Source organism: Mustela putorius, unplaced genomic scaffold (assembly GCF_011764305.1).
Source record: "Mustela putorius furo isolate JIRA1106 unplaced genomic scaffold, ASM1176430v1.1 tig00003901_pilon_pilon_pilon, whole genome shotgun sequence".
Taxonomy (NCBI): domain Eukaryota; kingdom Metazoa; phylum Chordata; class Mammalia; order Carnivora; family Mustelidae; genus Mustela; species Mustela putorius.
The window spans coordinates 17798638-17820332 of NW_025422049.1; the positions used below are offsets into that span (position 1 = coordinate 17798638).

Here is a 21695-nt window from a genome sequence, read left to right on the forward strand (position 1 = left end):
TTTATACAAAGGTCAAGAAAAGGCAATGGCTGACTGAGCATAATTTAAAAATAATAATAAAAAGAAAAGAAAAAGCAAAGCTAATCTCCAATGACAGAAAGCAAATCAGTGTTTGACCGGGGCTGGGGTGATGGTGGGATTGCACAAAGAGGCATCAAAAACACTTTGGATTTGGTGGTTTCATGGGCATATACATCTGTCAAAACTCATCAAATGATACACGTGAAATGGGTGTGCTTTATTGTACATGAAGTATATGTCGATAACATTAATAAAAGATTTACCTTAGGATCATTCAAATAAGATTTTATTGAGAATTTATTGAGCCTCAAAATAAGATTTAAAATCTGATTACACGAATGAGAAAGTCTACCTACAAATTTCTTCAAGTGGAATGTGGGGAAAATACAATCAATGAAAAAAACATTTTAGCATGTTAGTTAACAGTTAGCATTTATACAAAAATGGTATCAATTAATGTGGAATATCCCAACAGCGAAACAGATTAAATAATTAGTTCAGATTACCTAAAACAGATCTTAAGTGTTCATTTAGAACAGTTTCCTATTCTGGCCCTTCTAAAGTAGATAGGATCAGACAGAGTGATAACATCTCATTAGAAGCTAAACTGTACACCACCCATGATCCTAACATTTTGTGGTCATCTAAGGAACACGTCATTTGGACTTGTTTGCCTGTACCTCATCTAGCATTTAAAAATTAGGTTATTTAAAAATTTTGCTGTGCTCAAGATCTTGTAGAGCAGGGTGGTTCCTTGGGAAATCTAGTATGATAAATGAAGCACTGATTTTTTAAGACCTCGTTTGAATATGTACCCTTTACATATCCTCCTCTGGAATTTTTGAGGATTTCTCCCCCCCCTCCCATCTCTCTCAAAGAAGGCTGGCAAATTTTTGTCTTTGTGGCCATTGTGAAAATGAATTAGGGAAGCCCTGACCAACTGATCCTAGGAATAGCATTGAATCCAGTTAATGCCACCTTGTCATGTGTGCCTGCGGAATGTAACAGAGTAGCTGAAAATAGAGAAATGAGATTTTCCAAAGTCCAATGTAGATATTGCTGCAAAATGCCTTCAACTGAATTAGAAAGTCACTTGCTTTGTCATTAGTCACGCTTACATGTTAGAGTGAAAGTAACAGAGGAACCCCTGCATTTATCTTGACCTATTTATTTTGGATCAAAGGCAGGAGCACCTTGTTAGAAGAGGGCAGGTCAGAAGAGAGGGACATGGTGGGAGACTGGCTAGGGCAACTCCAAATGCCAGTAATGGGTTCCCTACTGATGAACACTGTACTTGGCTACTAGCCTATGGCTTTTTCACTCCCTTTTCCCTGTCGCACAAGGGCTCCGTTACAATCCCGGGCTCGGGATCAGACTCTGGCTCCGGCTCCAGCTCTGGCTCTGTCTCTGGCTCAGGCTCCAGCTCTGTATCCAGCTCAGGCACCGGGACAGGCTCTGGCTCCAGGACAGGCTCCGACTCTGGAACAGGCCCTAGTTCTGGGACAGGTTCTTGCTCTAGGGCAGGCTGTGGGGCTGGCTCCCAGACAGACTTAGGCTCCAGCTCCGGCTCCGGGGTCGGCTCATGATCTGGACCCAGGGTGGTAGTGGGGTCATTCTCGTGGCCAGAAGGTGGCAGAGTCGCTTCGAGCTGGAGAGCATGTTCCCCCGCCATTGCCTCGAGCTCTGTACTTTGGTTTATCTTTGTCATTGGTCTGCAGGAAGAAGGCCCAGGGAAGAACGAGTTAGGGTTCATCATTTCACGTGGAGCCCTAGGCTCTAGCTTCAGTGACCACAGGTTTCAGTCTGCTCAGGGCCTCTGTGACGTCTGGGATTCTGACTCACTGTCACACTGCACGCTTGTCTTCTCTCCCAGCCAGAGAGGTTAGGTCTCAACAAGAGAATGAGAGTCCAAGAGAGAAAAACTATGATTCCAGAGGTGGTTAAATGAGTTGATAGAGAACTTAGAGCAGAGTCTGGCACACAGTTGTCAGGAACTGGTAGCTGCTGCTACCCTTCTTCTATAGAAGCAGTGAGGGGGAGCAGAAAGGCACCCCCGTATGTCGGTCTAAAGGGGGTGCCGAGGAAGAGCTGGCTGATAGTGCAACGCCCGACAAAAGTCAACGTTCAAGTAAAGGCAACAAAGTAAGATCTTACTCAAGTTCTGTGCTGGTTTTTGAATTTCTCTTCCTTTCCTTCCCCTTTGCCTTGGCCTTGGCCTTGCTCCTTGCAAAGCACACAACAGAGGTGATGATGGCAGCACCCAACAGGGCACCCACCAGCGCCCCAACGATGATTCCAACTTCCGGATCTGGAAGAAACAAGCACCTGGTTGGTAAAGTGGAACACGCTGTCTGCCTCCCACGTGCACATTTGTGGCCCATGTGGACTATCCAGAGCCTTCATGTGGTGGGGAGCATGACTTGTAGAGGCTAGAAAGCCCCACGGTGGAGCTCACCCATTCACACAGATACACACAGACACATGTGCCAACCTGGGGAAGGGGGCACAGAGCTCACTTTCAAAATAGGGCCAAGGGAAGTGAGTCTTCAATGGGCATCTGCTTGATCCGTGAAGGAGACACCACGGAGCTACAATCTGGTAACTGGAGAAAGGACCCCTGTTACAGGCAGGGACACTTCACCAGGTTTATCCGGAGCATAGGGGAAGTAGGTCCCTAAAAAACCTCTCCCACGGATGCTGTGCTCACCAAGGAGCCTCATGTGTTCTGGCCACTGGAAGAGGTATGCCCATTTCCATATACAGGTATCTGGTCTATCCGGTCAGCCTATGGAAAAACTCAACGAATGTGCGACCATCCAGATGTGAGCGCCAGACCTTCCAATGTCCCTGGGAGACCTTGCCTGAGTTCCAGTGGGCCCGTCCCCATCCACCTCCCTTCAAACAAGGCTGGACGTCTTGTATTTTGAGATGAGAGGCTAGTTGAGTTGCCTGGTCATTCTTTCAACTTTTGATGATTAAAGGACTCTGTTGCGCACGATTTGGAAAGTCATGCGGTTCTACTAGATTTCAGGCAAGGAAGCAACAGTCCCCATCCCTGCTCCTCCCCGTCTCTGTGTCCCATTCACTAGAGGCAACCAACTCTTAATTCTTTTTCTTTCATCATCCAGTATTTGCCCCCATGTTTCTATTGTGCTTGTTTTAACCTTCCGATTTTTGTCATTATGACCTCCTACTCTGGAACAGTGGAGATTGTCTTCTCACTCCACTCCACTCACACATTCTCCAGACAGAGCCAGAGCACAAATTGTAGCATCAAAGTTTACAGGATTATGACTATGTAAATATCGTTTCACAGCTGCAGAACATAATACATCCTATGATTCTTGGTTTTTAAGAAATTTTTTAGGGGTGCCTGGGTGGCTCAGTCATTAAGTGTCTGCCTTCAGCTCAGGTCATGATCGAGGGTCTTGGGATCGAGCCCTGCATCGATCCTGCTTGCCAGGAAGCCTGCTTCGCCCTCTCCCACCTCCCTGTCTGTGTTCCCTCTCTGGCTGTCTCTATCTCCTTCAAATAAATAAACAAAATCTTAAAAAAAAAATAGAAAGAAAAATGTTTAGATTTTTTTAAATATTTTTTAAATTTTTCTAAACATATAATGTATTTTTATCCTCATGGGTACAGGTCTGTGAATCGCCAGGTTTACACACTTCACAGCACTCACCATAGCACATACCCTCCCCAATGTCCATAACCCTACACCCTCTCCTAAACCCCCTCCACCCAGCAACCCTCAGTTTGTTTTGTGAGATTAAGAGTCACTTATGATTTGTCTCCCTCCCAATCCCATCTTGTTTCATTTATTAAGAAAGAAAAATGTGCAAATAGTCTCCATGTGGAGCCTAGCTTGGGGCTTGAACTCACGTCTCGAGATCGAGACCTGAACTGAGATTAAGAGTCAGACTCTTAACTGACTGAGCCACCTAGGCGCCCCCCTCATTATGTATGATTCCTGTACATTTAAATTGTTTCTTTGATAATTAATTTGTTAATAATTGTCTCATTTGGGGATTTTTTTTTAATGTATTACTACTAATCCCCCAAATTTCCACTAAAACTGTTAAAACTCCTTTCAGTAGGTTTAAACACATCCAATAACCTTTTGGTTTCTTAAGATTTTTTTCCCTTAGAGACATCTCTTCTGGAACCCTCCATCCTCCTCCCCCATCAGGGACTGGTTGCCCTCCTAAGCCTGCTGCTGTAGTGCCATCATCTGTCAGCTGCCTTTCACCTTCATCCCTATTTTATAGATAAATGGGTTTTGCAAGTTCTTTCAAGATCCAGCTCAAATAGCACTTTGTCAATACAGCTGGCTCTGGCTTTATAAGCATAATTAATTGTTTCTTCTTTAGGGTCCTAGAGGCCCTGTACAGATTGCTAGTCTAGCATTTAACACATTTTACTGTTCGTCCCTCTAGCTAAACTGTGCATTCCTTGAGTGTAAGACATAGATCTTATTAATCTCTGTATCTGTACCACCTATGATAGTTCCTGGCATTTAGTAGATATCCAATTAAGGTTTGAAGGAGGGAGAGGAGGAGGCAGGCAGGCAGGCAGGCAAGCAAGCAGGCAACCAAATGCCAACATCATTTTAAAAGAGTATTTGAGCAGAAGCAAGGCTCAAGTACAACTCCCAAGTGTCTACAGGTACATTATGACTACTTCTGGAAAGGCAAAACGGGACTGGAGAAGATAATGGAGATCTATAGCAGAAATGATCCAGGGACTAGGGGGAGAATGAGACTATAGACGAAGACCCGAAAGACCTATCTTCACCTTTGAATAGAAATTAGGTGAATGAAGAAGCAACCTGGAAATGGAAAATGTTTGATTCCAGACAAGTGAAAGGAAGAAAGCTTAGCTTCATAGGAGAGCGATGGTCCAAGGGAACTGGCCATGTGGATATGGTATGTATTAGTCACAGATTCAACTTGAGTTAGGAATAATGAATAGATGACATGATCCTAAGTGTTATTAAGTGATCATTCAAAGGTGTGGCAAGGGGCACCTGAGTGGCTCAGTTGGTTGAGCGTGTCTGCCTTCAGCTCAGGTTGTGATCCCGGGATTCCAGGATGGAGCCTCCCCTCCTGCTGAACAGTGAGCCTGCATCTCTACCTCCCTATGCCCCCTCCCCTCCCCGACTCATGCTCGCTCTCTCCAATAAATAAAATCTTTAAAAAAACAAAAAACAAAAAAAGATGTGGCAAGGTATCCCTTGTAAGAGCTTGCCCCTGACTGGCCAAATTTGACAACTCCAGGCCCTCAAGTCTATGCTTAGTAAACTGAGCACCTTTGAACTGGAAGGTTGTGATTCAAAGCATTCTGGCTGGATGCCTGGGTGGCTCCATCAGTTAAGCATCTACCTTTGGCTCAGGTCATGATCCCAGGGGCCAGGGATTGAGCCCCACTCAGGCTCCCTGCTCAGCAGTGAGCCTGCTTCTCCCTCTGCCTGCCGCTCCCCCCTGCTTGTGCTTTCTTCCCTCCAACTCACTAACAAATAAAATCTTTAGAAAAAAAATAAAGGCATCCTCGCTCTGCCATTCACTAACTAGATGACCTTGGGCAAGTCACTTACCTCCTTGAGTTTCAATGTCCTTTTCAGTAAAATGAAGCTAACAATATATTGTGCCTCCATAAGGTGGCTAGAGGATTGAGTGAGATAATGCTCACAATACCTAGCCATTATGTGCCTGGCACACAATTTGTGCTCCACGAATATTAGCTACTGGGACTGTATGTACAGGTGTTATTTTTACTACTATTATTAGAGGCAGATCTTAGTGAATTACTGAAGAACCAGAAAGTTTGTGAGCTCCATGTCTAACACAGATTGCTGGTTTCCCCTGGATTCACCAACAGCATCACAAAGAAAATCCAGCCTTGTACTATCAGTGGGGCTGCTGTTTTATTTATTCGTTCATAATACCTACCTTTTAGAAATTTTGTGAGGGTAAAACAAACTTTTTGTAAATGTTTTAGGGCAGTGTATGGCACATATTAAGTATCATGCGAATTTTAGATATTAGGATAGTAATAATTCAGCCTGTCAACCTAGAAATAAACCACCAAAATCACCCGAGAGGCAGGAAGGCTTAAGCAGGGATCCTAATTAATTCACTTAGTTGGCAGGCCCAGGATACTTGACTTAAGGAGAAAGTGCATTAAAGTTGGATGATCGACTCACGGGAAGAAGTTAGATCAATTTCACAGGAACTGTTGCCAAGGCTGTTGCTAGCTGTGCACTGGTAATAACCTTGTTCAAAACTGGTCAGATTTCCAATAACCAAAGTCCCAGTGGCTGGGTCTGTCAAAAACAGGAAACGGACTTTTGAAATCTCTTACGGAGGGTACAGATCATGTCATGGTAAACAAATCACTCCTTGACGACCCACTTCCTCACATTGCCTCCGCCCCTTCCTTGAGCTGTCCAGGGTCCCGCTAGACCCCTCAGGACCCTTCCAAAGGTAGCCCACCGGGGACCATGCCTCTTCCCTCCATACCCACCACCTCTGAGTGAGCCAAACACTGGCTTGACCACTAGGGTTTGGGGAATAAGACCAGACCACAGTCATCTTGCTAGGAGATCTGCTTTTTCCTTCTCCGTTCCAGAAGGACTGAGTTCTAAAGACTGAGCAACCAGCCACACACACGCCATCAGCCAACCACACACACCAGGCCTTGCCAGGGGCCACGGAGGGCTGAACTTACTGAAGTTTTCTTTCACTGGGATGATGTCTTCACCTTTGAGTTTATACCAGTAATATACAGGAGAAGGTGTCCCGAGCACAGAGAGGCAGGAAAGAGATATTGGATGGCCAGTTTCTGGTACTCCTTGGATGCTACAAAAGGGCTTAGAAGGTCTGACTGTAAGGCAATGACACAGAGTAAAAATGCTGCAGGGAGAGTTGCAACCAGTCACAATTGGAGGCCACTTTCAACTGTCATTTTGTAGACTACCGCACTAGGCACTCAGTTTTGAAAGCTTTACAAATTTTGTGCAAGCGTTTTCCAATTGTACCACCAGGTGGGAGTAGAACACTTCAGGTCCAAGGACCTGCCAGGCACCAGGCCATTACAATTCTAGCAGCATCTCTTCTGTCTGCCTCCCTCCGCAGATTCATGACTGTGACTTTCCGCATTGTGTCTTAAAATATGCCTTTATTAAGACAGCCAAATGTAAGCAAACACTAAATGACTAAGGACACAGTTTACACTTTTCAAGCCCAGTTTTAAAGGAAAATAGAACGCTTAGCTACTTCGAAATTAAGTTGTTATTTATTTTTTTTTTATAACCTTTGTCTTATCAATGCCATATTTTTCCTTTCCTTTAGGAGTCACGGTTGGGCATTTAGTTCTCAAAATTAGTGGATGGTCTGAATTGGCCTGTATCCCTCATTGGTTGGGGAAGCCCATTTTGGACAAGGTGAGCTACACAAAGCTGAAATCTTTATTCATCTTTCATCCCTTCTGTATGCCCAGCACTGGACTAGGCCCTGGAAATGCCCCTGTAAGGTCTGAAGTGGGATGGGGGCAGTAGTGGGAGATGCGGCCAGAGAGCAGCAGAGGCTACAGTGTGGAAGGCTTTGTATTTCATATATTTTACGTGGTGAGCAGGACAACCATGGAAGGAATTTAAGTAGGGGAAGGATGGTGGTCATTTTTAATGCATTAGATGGGTTGCTCGCGTGCTGCGGGTGCCAGAACCAAGGGAAAGGAGGAGGCAGAGTCAAGGGGTCTCAAGGAAGTAAAATCGGTGGGACTGGTGGCCAAACAAATGAGGCATGAGGAAGAGGGCACAGGCAGTGATGGCTCCCAGGTTTCTGATTTGGACAGCTGGGTATGTGCCATCCCAAGATAAACACAGGAGGCGCAGGTTTTCTGGGATGGAGAGAGGAGGAAGAAGGGGTGATGATACCATCATCTGGGGACACACTGAGTCTCAGCTGTTTATGAAACATCTACGTGGAGGGGTCCTGTGGGCAACTGAGGATCTGAATTTCCTCATTCGTCTTACTGCTCCCACCTTGTTCTAAGCCTTGTGTTCCATATAGGTAATAATCTGAATGTCAGTACTTAGCAACTCACCTTTGCTTATCGTAACTTAGGTACAAAACCCGCCGAAGACACAGGCTAGCTATGCCTTAAATGTTCTGGACTCTGCAGCCCTACAGGTCTCACCAGAGGGAGCAGTTAAATCCACATAGACCACCGTCTGCAGCTTCACGCTAGCTGTGTTTAGACAAGTAACCTCACCCAACCAAACCTCAGCTGACTCTTCCATGTAAGTGTGAACAAGAGACTGCCTGATCTCAGGCTCATCCAAACATACCGAATTTCGATAAACGAAATGACGTCTACAGCACCTCGCATATGGAACTGCTGTTGGCCACAGGCAGGACTAATTTCTATGGCCACATTTTATAGTTTTCTACTGAAGTCAATCTTCCAGTCTCAGACTCTAACCGGCTGGGCCCAGGAGCAGGAAGACAGAGATGGCTGGAGGTCTTTGGACTGCTTCTCCATCCCTATCTTTTAAACAGGTGGTTTTAAATTTAAATAAGTATTTTTTGGGGCACCTGAGTGGCTCAGTCGGTTAAGCATCTGCTTCAGCTCAGGTCATGATCCTGGGGTCCTGGGATCAAGCCCCACATTGGGCTCCCTGCTCAGTGGGGGGGCCTGCTTCTCCTCCTTCGGCCCCTCCCCGATGCTTGCGTGCTCTCTGTCTGACAAATAAATAAAATCTTTTAAAAATCAGTATTTTTCTCTTTAGTTCTTTATTCTTTTTTCCTTACCGTTGATTTTCTCAGATGGGAACATCTCATTCGATTTGCTTCCCTGAAGCTAGCCTGTTTAACCGGAAGTCCATTGCAACTGTCACTAGATTTAGAGAATGTCCTGTTTAAAACCATGATGACTCGATGGCCTTTACACAATTTTGAACAGAAAATTAAATGAGGGTGTTTCTGGAGCCCAGAATCAATGCCAGATAGGCTTTTTTTTTTTTTTTCTGAACACAATTTCCGCCCTTTATTTTTTATTAACAAAACACTTAGTGAATCACTTTGAGCCATATCCCAAACCTATATATTTTCTAAAACTACTGAATCAGGATTGAATTGACATTTCATCTAGCTAACGTACCTGGTAGAATTTGGATGTTTTACTGGCAAAGCCATTGATCTACCATTTAGCATTATTGCTTTCAGCAAAATGAGGGTGGGAGGGAGAGGCTCACCTCAGAAAATCAATGAAAATGCTTCATTGCGTCCCCAAGCCTTCCCTAAATTCATCATTTTCTTTTTAGGTGCCAAATCACGGAAGGAATATGATGGTCATTCCAAATGCATATAAAATAATTACTCAAACGTCAACCTGGATTTTTTTTTTTCAGAGACACATTTTCCAAGGCTATCATACCTAATGGAAGCCACTCAAATGAATGATCATCCAAGCCACTTGGGCCTCTGCTCATTGTTGTTTCCTTTACCTAAGTCATGCCCTGCCCCCTCTTCTCAAAACTTTTAGAGGGCTATAGCCTATCTTTTACATCTTTCCATCTCCACTGTGTAGGACAGTAATGAGACGGGTGTTCAGGAGTTGCTGAAATGAATTTATGCATGGAGGAGTGAATGCATGGGACCTACGCCCATCACTGCGCCAGGGAATGTCTCTGGGAAATGCATTGCTGGGAAGTGTGGTTGCAAAGGAAGTATCAACACCTCTCCCCACAGCTGGCCTCCCTGACCCCCCTGTCCCATCCATGCCCCATCCCTCAGTCAGGGTAAGCAGGACAGGCACTCAAAGGCCATGGAACTTCAGAAAGGTAAACAACCTCTGCAATTTTTAGAGAAAATTATCGGTCTCAAGATTTCCAGAAAGCATGTTTTTGTACAAGACCTTAGTTCTTACCCCAATCAATAAAAATAGAATTCTTGAGAGTTCCCAAACAAGATAATCTACAGACTCTTCTGCCTTTTACCTTGCCTGGATGCTGGATGCTTAAGGAAAAGTCATGACACAGTCATTGTGGGAACAACTGACCCAAAGACTCATGGGAAAACAACTCAAAGAGAAAATGACTCTCAACTTCTTGGACTAAGGATTCTCCGAGCTTTAAATTTAAGAATATTAACCTTCCTGGGGTGACTGGGTGGCTCAGTTGTTAAGTGTCTGCCTTCGGCTCAGGTCCCGCATGGGGTCCCCGTTCAGCAGGAATCCTGCTTCAACCTCTCCCACTCCCCCGGCTTGTGTTCCTTGGCTCACAGTGTCTCTCTCTGTCAAATAAATAAATAAAATCTTTTTTTTTAAAAAAAGGGACATTAAACTTACTGTCTAACTATCTCAGAGCTTTTTGCAAGCTCAGAGATAGAGGCTTGGCTTCTTTAGGTTGTTTCTGGTCAGAAGGACAACCCAGAGCCAGGGAGCAGCAGGAAACCATGAGAGGACGAATCCCTAAATGCTTTGAATGTGGAATCTCTAATCTATCATTTGACTCATAATAAACCTGTGAAGACAGGGCAGGAATTACAGCTCTATCTCAAAATAGCCAGAGAAATGTGGACTGATATGCCCAAGGCCACTGAGTAGCCAAGTATGAACTAGAACCTAAGGCTTTGGACTCCTAGCATCTGTGCTGCACTGTTTAGTTCCCAGGTAAATGACCAGTCTTCCAAACCTGAACATCAACTCTCCTAGGAAAAGGCTTGTGTGTAATTCTCTTGTCTTCCCCCTGTACCCCAATGCCTAACATGGGGCTCAGCAAAATAAAGGCACTATTGAGCTACCCCACTCTTAAAACTCAGCTCCTGGTGACCTTTCCCCTCCTTTCCAGGTGGGCAGATGCAGTAGCACACCTCATCTGGGGCATCACCTGGGATGCAAGCTCGGACAACTCTGGATGGTTCTCCTAGGTGTGCACCTTTTACCAACTGCTGCTTTTCCAAGCCAGTCAGTTATCAAGTCACTGGTTTGATCTAGTTCCCCCTTTCCTGGGATAGATATACACAGCTTGAAAGGAACAATTACTAGATGGGCACCATTTGGGATTACTTAGAAATGGGAGAGCCCTTAGCTCAACAGGTTAATCATGGAGGGTTGACAGCCCTTTCCTTTCTCCCTTCAGTACTTCTGCAGCCCTGCAGACAAGACCTTGCTAGGCCTCCAGACAAGAGCAAAACATCCACTGTCCTTTCTGAGATCGGAAGGAGGGCTAGACATCATCAAAAACTGTTAACTCGGGCGCCTGGGTGGCTCAGTTGGTTGAGCGACTGCATTCAGCTCCGGTCATGATCCCGGACTTCCAGGATGGAGTCCTGCATTGGGCTCCGAGCTTCTTGGGGAGCCTGCTTCTCCCTCTGACCTTCGTCTCTCTCATGCTCCCTCTCACTCATTCTCTCTCAAATAAATAAATAAAATCTTTAAACAACAACAACAACAACAACTGTGAACTCTCCATGAGCTGAAACCATGCCTCCAGCATTTTAAACTTCATGGCTCCTGGCACAAAACAGGAAGCACTCAGTAAATGCTGTAAAAATGAACCCCTCCAAGTGCATTTGAAAAGCAGATAGGACTTGCCAAATGTCACATCATGAATATCTGGGTATAAATAAATTCTCAATTCTGGCTTAACCTGTGGTCCTCTTTCCAGACAATGCTAACATTTTCAAAAGGGACCCTCCTGCCTTTACTCAAAAGAATGATTTCATGGTGGGACTAGCGCGAAGGCTTAGGAGAGTTCATAACTGGACAGTTAGCTCCCCCAGGACTGGCTCTAATCTGAAGTTCCCTCCAAAGGAGTTGCTAGTGATCATTTAGTGGGGACAAGTGTGTCATCCCATCTGTCTTCATTCCACCCTTCAGAGACCCAGATCCCTGGAGGTTGGGTCATCTTCTGCTATCTGTCATTTGGCAATTATTTCAATATGTTTTGTGAGTGATTTCTTGTAGCTTGGTTGTACTCTAAGGGTTGGCTTGGTGGTGTGTCTCTATTTCCCCAACAAGAAAAGGAGTAGGGAGGATATTTATCCCTGGGACTTAGATAGCACCATTGCTTACTTCCCTGGCTCACTCAAGGTCCTAAGTTGTTCCAAGAAGAGGGAAAAAAAGAACAAAACAAAACAGAAATATTGCCCATACCTAACACATTGACTTGAAGGATGCCTTGATTATTTCCGGTGAAGTCAGGGGGGTTGTTAACATCGCAGATGTAGACACCACTATCTGCTGGTTGCATATGTGAAATGGTGATAGAGGCGTTATCTGGATCGTTAGACCCTACAAGTCGATCTTTAAATTGCCCGATGGCTACGGCTTGTCCACCTTCAGAATAGTAAATCTAGGACAGAAAGATGGCAGAAGTGAGAACTGCAGAGTGTCTGGCGCTAAGATAAGCTATCTGGAAGCACCCTCCATCTGACCTTGACCTTTGCTGGCAAGAGGCAACATTCCCACCCACCCTCTCCCACACAGAACAGATCCCATGGCAAACGGTGGTCTCAACGGAGCTGTGCACGACTGCACAGGGCTGTTTTCTCAGGGCTGTGCACAACTGCCTCCTCAGGTGTGTGCACAGCCCTTCTGTGATGTCATCTCAGGAGGGACATGTGCCGATCTTACAGATGATCAATAGCTGGAGATGACAGGTTTCAAGTGCTAAGCTTAGGCTAGATCAAGGTGCTCACCTGAGGAGCCTACCTGGAGGAAACTCACTGTATAGAACACAAATGCCTGATGGGAAAGCCAAAACCATCATTTTTACCCTGCTTTATAATTTTTTCCTTATTATTTGATTTTACTTTACTCAGTGGGACTAGAGGACTCTCAAGTTTCCCTAAGAGTTAGAATATTCGTACTCTTTTCATACACACCTACTCCTCTGGATAAACAAACTCGGGTTTATCCTGTTTCTTAGAAGAGTACCATTTCAGAGCAGAGGGGCCCCCAGGAAATCATCTGGTCCCATCCCCTCACGGTGACCTAGGAAGTGCTTTGTCAATGGCAGCTCCTCCCTTTCTCCCCATGTGGCAGGAGGCAGAACTGGAATTATTTCATTTAGACGGATAAGGGCCCTCAAATCCAGAAATATTAAATGCCTCATCCAAAGTCAAGTCACAGGCTTCATTCATTACTACTATGATTAACCACACTCGAGGAAGATCTGGGTTCTAGTCCCATCTCTGGTAAAGATCATGAATAGTTAGATCATAATGGCAACCCTAGAAGCTGCATGGTGAGGTGAAAAGAGGTCTGGTCTAGGAGTCAGTTGACCTAGGTTTTAGCCCCAGCTCTGTGTCTGACTGTGACATAGGGAAGGTAGCCTCTGGTCATGCTTCCATGGCAACATGCTTTATGATGAGAAACAACATGATTTAATCTCTCCAGCTTTTCTTTTCCACATCTGAACAAGGAGTCCAAGGAATGCCCTCCAAATTACGAGATGTATTCCCCAGGTATAAGCACATAAGCTGATTTTAGGTGGCACATAAATGAAAACTTATTAGAAAGACACATATCTCACTTATCACATCTGTGACTTCATGGGTATTATGGCTTAGGGTGACACTAAGGTAGATATTTTAAAAAACCAAATCACTATAGAAAGTGACATTAAATAATACTCCTGGTATGCACAATTATGACAAAAATCATAAAGATAAGACATAAAGGACTGAAGCTTGGAAATCACTGGACTAGGTGATCCCTGAGGTTCCTTCATCAGACATACACATCCCAAACACTTTGTCAGTTTCATATAAATGTGTGTCATTCAAGTGATGGCTTATTATTTAATAAACAGGTATCACCCTGGTCCAGTGGAACTAATTGTTTTCATAAAATCTACTAAGAGGGCCTTATTCATTTAATTCACTCTCCTCACTTTCTAGAGGAAACTGAAGCTCAGAGAGATAACACACACACACACACACACACACACACACACACACAGAGTTAACAGTGAGGAAAGGTCTAGAACCTGGTTCTTCTAACTCCTTGTCTGGTTCTCTTTACCTTAATTGGATAATGAAAGAGAAGAGGCAATCAGCAAATCAAAAGATATGGTCAAGAAAAATTCAGATATATTCCCCCTTCAAATAGAAAGCCAGGATAGTTTTAAACTAAATCAGAGAGGTTGATTCTGAGGGAAAATTCAAAGACCATATTTAAGGAGAAAAATACTTGTCTCTCTCCAGTTGTCTAACATCAACTAGCTTTCTTTCCTGCCTCAAATGAGCCATTTATAATTCAATTTGTCTATTCACACCTACTGAAATCACCAATGTTTGCCCCAAAGGGGTCCTGTTGCTTATAAACTGGAAAGCCAACTTTAACTGAAGGAATTCAAAGGGTCCAGAAGGAGTGTCAGCTAATCAGAGGTCTATTGCCTTCATCTGAGTTGACACCCAAGCTCTCAGGCTTTGCATTTCACTAGCCAGTGTTGGGCTTATTGACTTGGTAATCGACAATCTGAGGTCCTGTGGACTCTTACCTGGAACACAGCTTGCAGGCCATCCAAGCAGCCTTTTCACAGCTTGGACATCTGGCCGCTTCCCCTGCTCTCAGGAAGACTGGGGGTAAGTCAGTCTATTTTATGCTGAGTCTTGGTGACATCACAATGAGACACAACATCAGTCCTGCTTACGGCCTACAGTGAATGTCAGAGGGTCTGGGAGAAAAGACCTCGTTTCCGCCCAGAGCAGAGAGCCAAGAGAGCATGTGTTTTAGGCAAGGACTAAAACATGCAAAGAAGGCACTGTGAAAGTCTCACCTTTGGTCATGAATCCAGGTGAAATGAGCAGATAAGTTATGAGGCCCTGGACTTGTAACTTCCCTCTAAAAAGGACCCTCCCCATCCCTTCTACCCTTGCTCCTAATACCATCCCCCCCCCCATATCTCACCCTCTCACAAATAATACTGAAGGGTGTCAGGGATAAGAATGGCGCTAAGGAGGGGTAACAATGGACACCTTAAAGGGGAGGGCCTTGGCCTGAGAAGGAAAGTCCCCAGGGCTAGCCGGTGGCCAGACTCACAGATGGAGGGACTTTCTGTTAGGGGAAGTCCAAGCTGTCACACTGTCCTTGTAAAGAAAAAAAGAAAGAAATGTTTTCCTGAAACTGCTTATCTAATCACACGGGAAGTACTGAAACATGGTGCCATTTTCCACAAAAGAATAACTCTTTGAAAAATCAAAGCGGAACAATGGCCAGGACTCAGCCCATGATCCCATGGGGCTTGTACCTTTTCAAAGAAAGTATATTGTCAATTTAGAGATCAAAGCAAATGAGGTGCAGGAAAAGCCATGGATGTTCGATGGGCCACACATCCTTTGGGGGTGGGGGTGGCAAATCTGCTTAAAGAAAAATCCATCCCAGTGTTCCCTTAAGTGGTACTTGTTAATTTGTTGCCCAATTGTCCTTTGTGGCTGCCCTACTGGCCCCTACCCCCAGACCCCCTCTGCTCCTCCATGATGTTAGAGGCTGATATGTACAGTCGTAATGACACATCAGTTATAAGACCCCCTTTGAGATCACTTCATTCATGGCTTCTAAGGTTGATGACCCTTCAGGAGCCAGATGGATATTAGAAATATGGGAAATAGCTGGGAGGGGCTGGTGGGTGGTGAGAGGATCACAGAGGACAGTGGGGACCATGGTGAACAGCAAAGCCAATACAAAAAAGGCTTCCAAACTGTGGAAACAAACAAAGTACTGGGCTGGTCAGCCAACATGAATCCACTGGTCAAATCGGGCCCAGAGGCCACCAGTTTGCAACCTCCGATTCATCCTCTTCGGTAACTGAAAAGGACACCAAGGCCCCAATAGAGGAAGTGATTTGTCCAAAGCCACGTAATTTATAATCAGACCTGGAAACCAGACCTTCTGATTCTCCCCCAAATATATGAAAATTGCACTTCTAGTCCTGCCTTTGGAGGGGAGAGATGATTCCTAGGAAGTGTTTCCCTATTAGGGCCCTTCCAACTCTCTTCTAGCCAATTGCTACTATTCATTGGCATGACACTGCCCATGCCGAATGGGCCTGCCACCTGATGCCTTCAATGTTTGCCAGCTGCAACAAGAGCCTTTCCTCTCCCACGGTGCCAAGTTCCTATTCACATGAGGCCATGCAGCTGGGAGCCAGATTTGTCCAAAAAGGTCTTTTCCCCCCTCAGCTTTGTGACACTGTTCTCTAACCAGAGGCTGGGGTATAAACAAGAAGGGCTGAAAGAATTCAGTCTGCTTTCTGTTTGAGTCTGAGTTGGAATTAATAAACATATTTAGCCTTCCGAGCTGCTTTTGTGGGTTCCTTTTGGGAATGTGGAGGGTGTGGAAATCCACAGCAAAGCACCCATTCTTTCCCTTCAGCTTCTTGGTTTTCTGCACTCCTCATAGAGGGGCTAGCCGTGGGAGAGGAGGAGCGGGGGGTGGCAATGGTCTCAAGACCAGAATTTTTTCTGGAATTTTCTCAGTGGGCAGGGAGTGGGGAGCGGGGAGGAGGGGGTCTAAGACTGCACGTGGAAGGAAAAGAACACCAAAAGGAAGACATCCCTGTCTTCAAACCACTACCTTCCCAGCCTGCCATTTGCCTGAGAGCCCCCCACCACTTGAACTGCTTCTTTTGGGTGAACTTCTTGATGGCACAAGTCTACGCTTAAAAGGATTTTTTTTTTTTTTTGGAAGAGATAACTATCATCACCACTCCCTAGCCCCTCCTCATTAGATTGATTTATCAGGTTTAGCAAGAATACACACCTGAGGCCAAGGGATACAGAATAGATAAACTTTGATTGGAAGGGGGCACCTGGGTGGTTTAGTCATTAAACATCTGCCTTTGGCTCAGGTCATGATCCCAGGGTCCTGGGATGGAGCCCTGTATTGGGCTTCCTGCTCAGAGAGAAGCCTGCTTCTCCCTCTCCCACTCCCACTGCTTGTGTTCCCTCTCTCGCTGTGTCTATCTCTCTGTCAAATAAATAAACAAAATCTTTAAAAAAAAAAAAAAAAGCTTTAGCTTCCCTATGTCCCTGCAATTGCACTACTGGGTATTTACCTCAAAGATACAGGTGTAGTGAAAAGAAGGGCCATCTGTACCCCAATGTTTATAGCAGCAATGGCCACAGTCGCCAAATTGTGGAAAGAACCAAGATGCCCTTCAATGGACGAATGGATAAGGAAGATGTGGTCCATATACACTATGGAGTATTGTGCCTCCATCAGAAAGGACGAACACCCAACTTTTGTAGCAACATGGACGGGACTGGAAGAGATTATGCTGAGTGAAATAAGTCAATCAGAGAGAGTCAATTATCATATGGTTTCACTTATTTGTGGAACATAACAAATAGCATGGAGGACATGGGGAGATGGAGAGGAGAAGGGAGTTGAGGGAAATTGGAAGGGGAGATGAACCATGAGAGACTATGGATACTGAAAAACAATCTGAGGGGTTTGAAGTGGTGGGGGGTGGGAGGTTGGGGGTACCAGGTGGTGGGTATTGGAGAGGGCACAGATTGCATGGAGCACTGGGTGTGGTGCTAAAAACAAGGAATACTGTTATGTTGAAAATAAAACAAAATTTTTTAAAAAAGCTTTGATGGGAGGGGTTGGTGGGGTGGTGGGAGGGGAAGAACTTGGAGTGTTTCTCAATGGAAGTGACACTGGAATTTGGGACAGACAGTTATTTCTCCTGTGGGTTTAGTCATGTATTGTAAGTCATCTAGCATCTCTAGCCACCACCCACTAACTGCCAGCAGTGACTCCCATTTATAATAATCACACCAACATCCCCCCGTCATTTTCAAATGTATGTGAGGAGATGGTTCCCCCCCAACCCGCCAATATTTGGAAAACATTTGATAATAATGCTATCTGAGGAGGACAGGCCAGGTGGGGGAGAATCTGAATGGCCAGAGAATACAAAGACACTGGGCTCTGGAAGGAAGTTGTCTACATTAAATGTATGCTGGGGAGATGAAAATGACAACGGGTTTCATCCACTACAGATGTTCTAGAAGAGTAAATATTGTCTGCGAGACCCATGCTAAGTAGGATCAATGCCTGTTCTGTTCATGGGCAGGTGAGGTCACTTTAGTTCTACCAGTTACTGGCTGGGTGGAAGAGGAGAAAATTGGTGTGATCAGAGGAGAAAATTGGTGTGATCGGAGGGGCACAAAACCACCCAAAACTTCCGTGCTAACCTGCATGTTCTGGGGCCTAGAGTCTTCAGCTGAGAGTCTCTGCTGAGGGACTGATCATCTGAAGCTGTCCCTGTCTTCCGAGAGGAGGGCTTCTCTAAGAGGAGGGCCATGTTAATAAATATCCTGGTCTTCCTGGTCAAAAGACTTATGAGGTATTTCTGCAGTCCCCATTCAGCAAAGGAACCCCCTTGGAGGGGATAGTCAGTAAGGGATAACACCCTCCCGCAGGTATGGAGAAACATTATGGCTTGGAGTCAAAAATGATGTGGGGATAGGAGAAGAATATGAGAATATGAGAGTATGACAAGAGCTGGCCCCTGCCCTACTTGAGGTGGCAATAAGTCCCTGAGCCCTTTGGGGGAGGCTGAAAACAATCCTAGACATGGTGTGAGAAGGCAAACTCAAGACTGTCCCAGTTTTGCTGATCTAGACTGTTACCAAACTTGGACCATTCCACCCCACTCCTAAAGGCTGGTGCCATTGCCCTAGATATTCCAAACAATAAAGGGGTCCAGTAGTACACCAGTTGGTGTTCTTACCTGAGAGGTCCAGCTACATCTTCCCCGAGCGTCTCTTGCATGCGCCATATTTAGACACTGACTGACTGCCTTTTTCTCCATACCCTCAGTATTGAGGCACGGGCTGTGCTGTGTTTGAGCAGAAATGGGTGGGTCTGAGAGCTGAATGCTACATGATATACTGCCACATCAACCCAGGAGTTGAATTGAATCACTCAGTGATCAGTCTGGAAACATCATATGCCCATAAATCAGAGAATTGTCTAATAGCGTAGCAGTCTCTTTTTACCATCCCCAAAATGTTCACCAGCCATCCCTAGATTAGCATACAACATGCTCTACAGAATTCTGAATGCATGGAAGTACCCAAAGAAGAAACAAATTCGAAATTGAGGCCGAATCCCATTTTGAAAAATACCATCTCAACTGAAGATACCTACAACTTCTTTGTTGAGCAAATTTTCTGTTCAGGGACAGGACCAGCCAGAAAAGGCTAACCCCTCCCTTCAGCCACAGGAACCTGGCAGGCAGTGAAGCAGGAAACTAATCCTGGGCCAAGATTCCCCCAAGAGCTCTGTCCCAGCTGTTCAGCTGTACTAAATGTCTTTGTTGGACTGGATCCCTAGCGCCCATGATGTATGGATAGGATAGGGATTTTCAAAATCACTATTTGGTAAGTAATGATACTACTACTCGTAATAGCTCACATTCATTAAATGGCTATTACATGGAAGGCTTCCCAGTGCTTCACAAGCATAGTCTCATTTAATCTTCACAGTAAACCTATGAGGTAGGTAAGCCCCATTACACAGAAGGGAAAACTGACCCTCTGAAAGGTCAACTGACTTGTCTAAAGTAATCCCGTCAGCAAATAAGTAGCAGAGCAAGGAATAGAACTAACATCCATCGGGAAGTTTCCACTGGTGCTCCAAAACTACCCATCTGGAAAAGCAGAGAGAAGCACATGCCTGTAGGGTATGGGGAAAAATGTGAGAGCCCCCAATTCTCTGGAGGTAGAGACCTAAGGATGGTTGAATTGGGGACTTTGCTGGAGCAAGCTGAAACAAGATGGAAAGAGAGAAAGAAAGAAGAGAAAGCTTGACTTTGGGGAGTTGGTTTTCACTGTCTCTAAGCCAAGAGCTAAACCACCCTCCCGCAACCTGTCTCCTATGCGGCTAAGGCAGTGGCATAACAAAAGGTCTCGTGCATTGGGGAAACTTCCAAAATATTTTAAGATCAAGAACCTTGTTCTCACTGAACCACCGACTCAGTGTAGAGGAGCTTCTTAGATTTGGACATCCCAAAAGCCTAGATACCTTAAATTATTTGCCTTCCCTATACCTGACATTTTGAAGATTAGGTAAATGACAAGTAAATATTTAATCGGTAAATACATACTCCTTGGGGTGCCTGGGTAGCTCAGTTGTTAAGCGTCTGCCTTTGGCTCAGGTCATGATCTCAGGGTCCTGGGATCGAGTCCCACCTTGGGTTCCCTGTTCAACAAGAAGCCTGCTTCTCCCTCTCTCTCTCCCCCTGCTTTATTCCCTCTCTCACTCTCTCTCTCTCTCTTTTAAATAAATAAAATCTTAAAAAATAAATACATATTATTAATAAAGTTTCTTTCCAAAATGCCTCTAACAGATGTCCTGAGCACACCCCGTGCAATCACCTACACTTTCTGTGCATCCCCAGGTCTAGAAAAAACTCATTGCCAGTCACAAGATCCCTCTGCCCCGCATCTCTCAACTCTTAACTACATGGTTCAACCAAGAGATGGCCTTGTAAATTCCGGTGTCGGAGATGGCATAAAGAACCATTTGTATTTTTGAACTCACACTGGCCTGGCCTCATTTCCAGGCAGTTGAGGACATTTGGATTTGAGTACCACACATAAAAATAATTCAAAATATATGGGCAAGGCCTCACTAATTTCAGCCCCTTCTGGCAAAATGGGAACGGCTTCAAGCCTACAGATAAAGAAAAGACTATTCAGGAAACTGAACTTTAAAAAGGAAAAAGTTCATGTGATTATTGCTATCCATGGTTAAGAGAGCAACCTGCAAAGGATGATTGCTTGGTTGGTTGCAATATGTAGGGTCTTGGGTAAGGACATCTGGGTGACAAAAAGAGGTACAACCACTATTGTTTCTGCTACTACTGAAGATCATAAAGGGGATTACAAGGGAGAAAATGTACAGTCTATTTTTCCCAAGCATTTTCACCTGCAACATGTCAGCTGATTCCCAATGAGATATCTAGAAGAGGGTTAGCATTCCACCATGTTTTGAGGAGAGGCACAGAGTGATTCAGATGCATATCTGAAGTAACCAGTGCTGAGTAAAAATGTTGAACATTGACTAGAGGGTGGCAGTAATGAAATCACCTCTTGAATGGTGTTTTCTGCTACAAAAATGTTCAGGACCTCTGGTAAAGAGAGGACCTAGCACCTCCAAGGGCCCAGAGATGGCTGAAGCCACACTGGCCCAGGCCTGGCTCCTACAAGCTAGCCCGTCTTCTCTACCTCTGTCCTTCAACCTCCTCTAGCCGACTCAACACACTCTCCATTTTCTACTAATCAAAACCCCATTCAACTATACTCAACTATTCCAAACCATACTGATTTGTTTCTTCTCTGAACTCTTTGTTTTGGATCATACATCCTTTTGAAAATCTGATGAAAGATATAGACTTTTTCCTTTAAGGAATATGTGTTGGCAGACATGTTGCACACTCCTGCAGACCCTTGCATGCATTCTCGCTCTCTGTCTCTCTCTCTCACACACACACACACGCACACACGCACACACATACACACACTTGGAGTACACAATTTCAGTCCTTGGGCTAATTTAAAAAGGAATTATCCTTAAGGCCAGATGAAGAAAACCTGAGACTAGGCAAGCTTACAGGTTGAACATTCTCCTTTGACTTTCTAGCAACCTCTTAC

General features: G+C 44.9%; 1 protein-coding gene across 1 annotated transcript in view; it reads right to left on the reverse strand.

Annotated features, from left to right (window-relative positions):
* Positions 1–21695, reverse strand: part of VSIG1 (V-set and immunoglobulin domain containing 1) — a 111937-nt gene continuing 90242 nt past the window's right edge. The window contains exons 3-7 of the mRNA XM_045068303.1: positions 12178–12376; positions 6748–6903; positions 6224–6343; positions 2176–2329; positions 1–1733 (exon numbers count right to left, since the gene is read on the reverse strand). Of these exons, the coding sequence (XP_044924238.1) occupies positions 1328–1733; positions 2176–2329; positions 6224–6343; positions 6748–6903; positions 12178–12376 (1035 nt within the window). The 3' untranslated portion in view covers positions 1–1327. The remainder of the gene's footprint in view (positions 1734–2175; positions 2330–6223; positions 6344–6747; positions 6904–12177; positions 12377–21695) is intronic.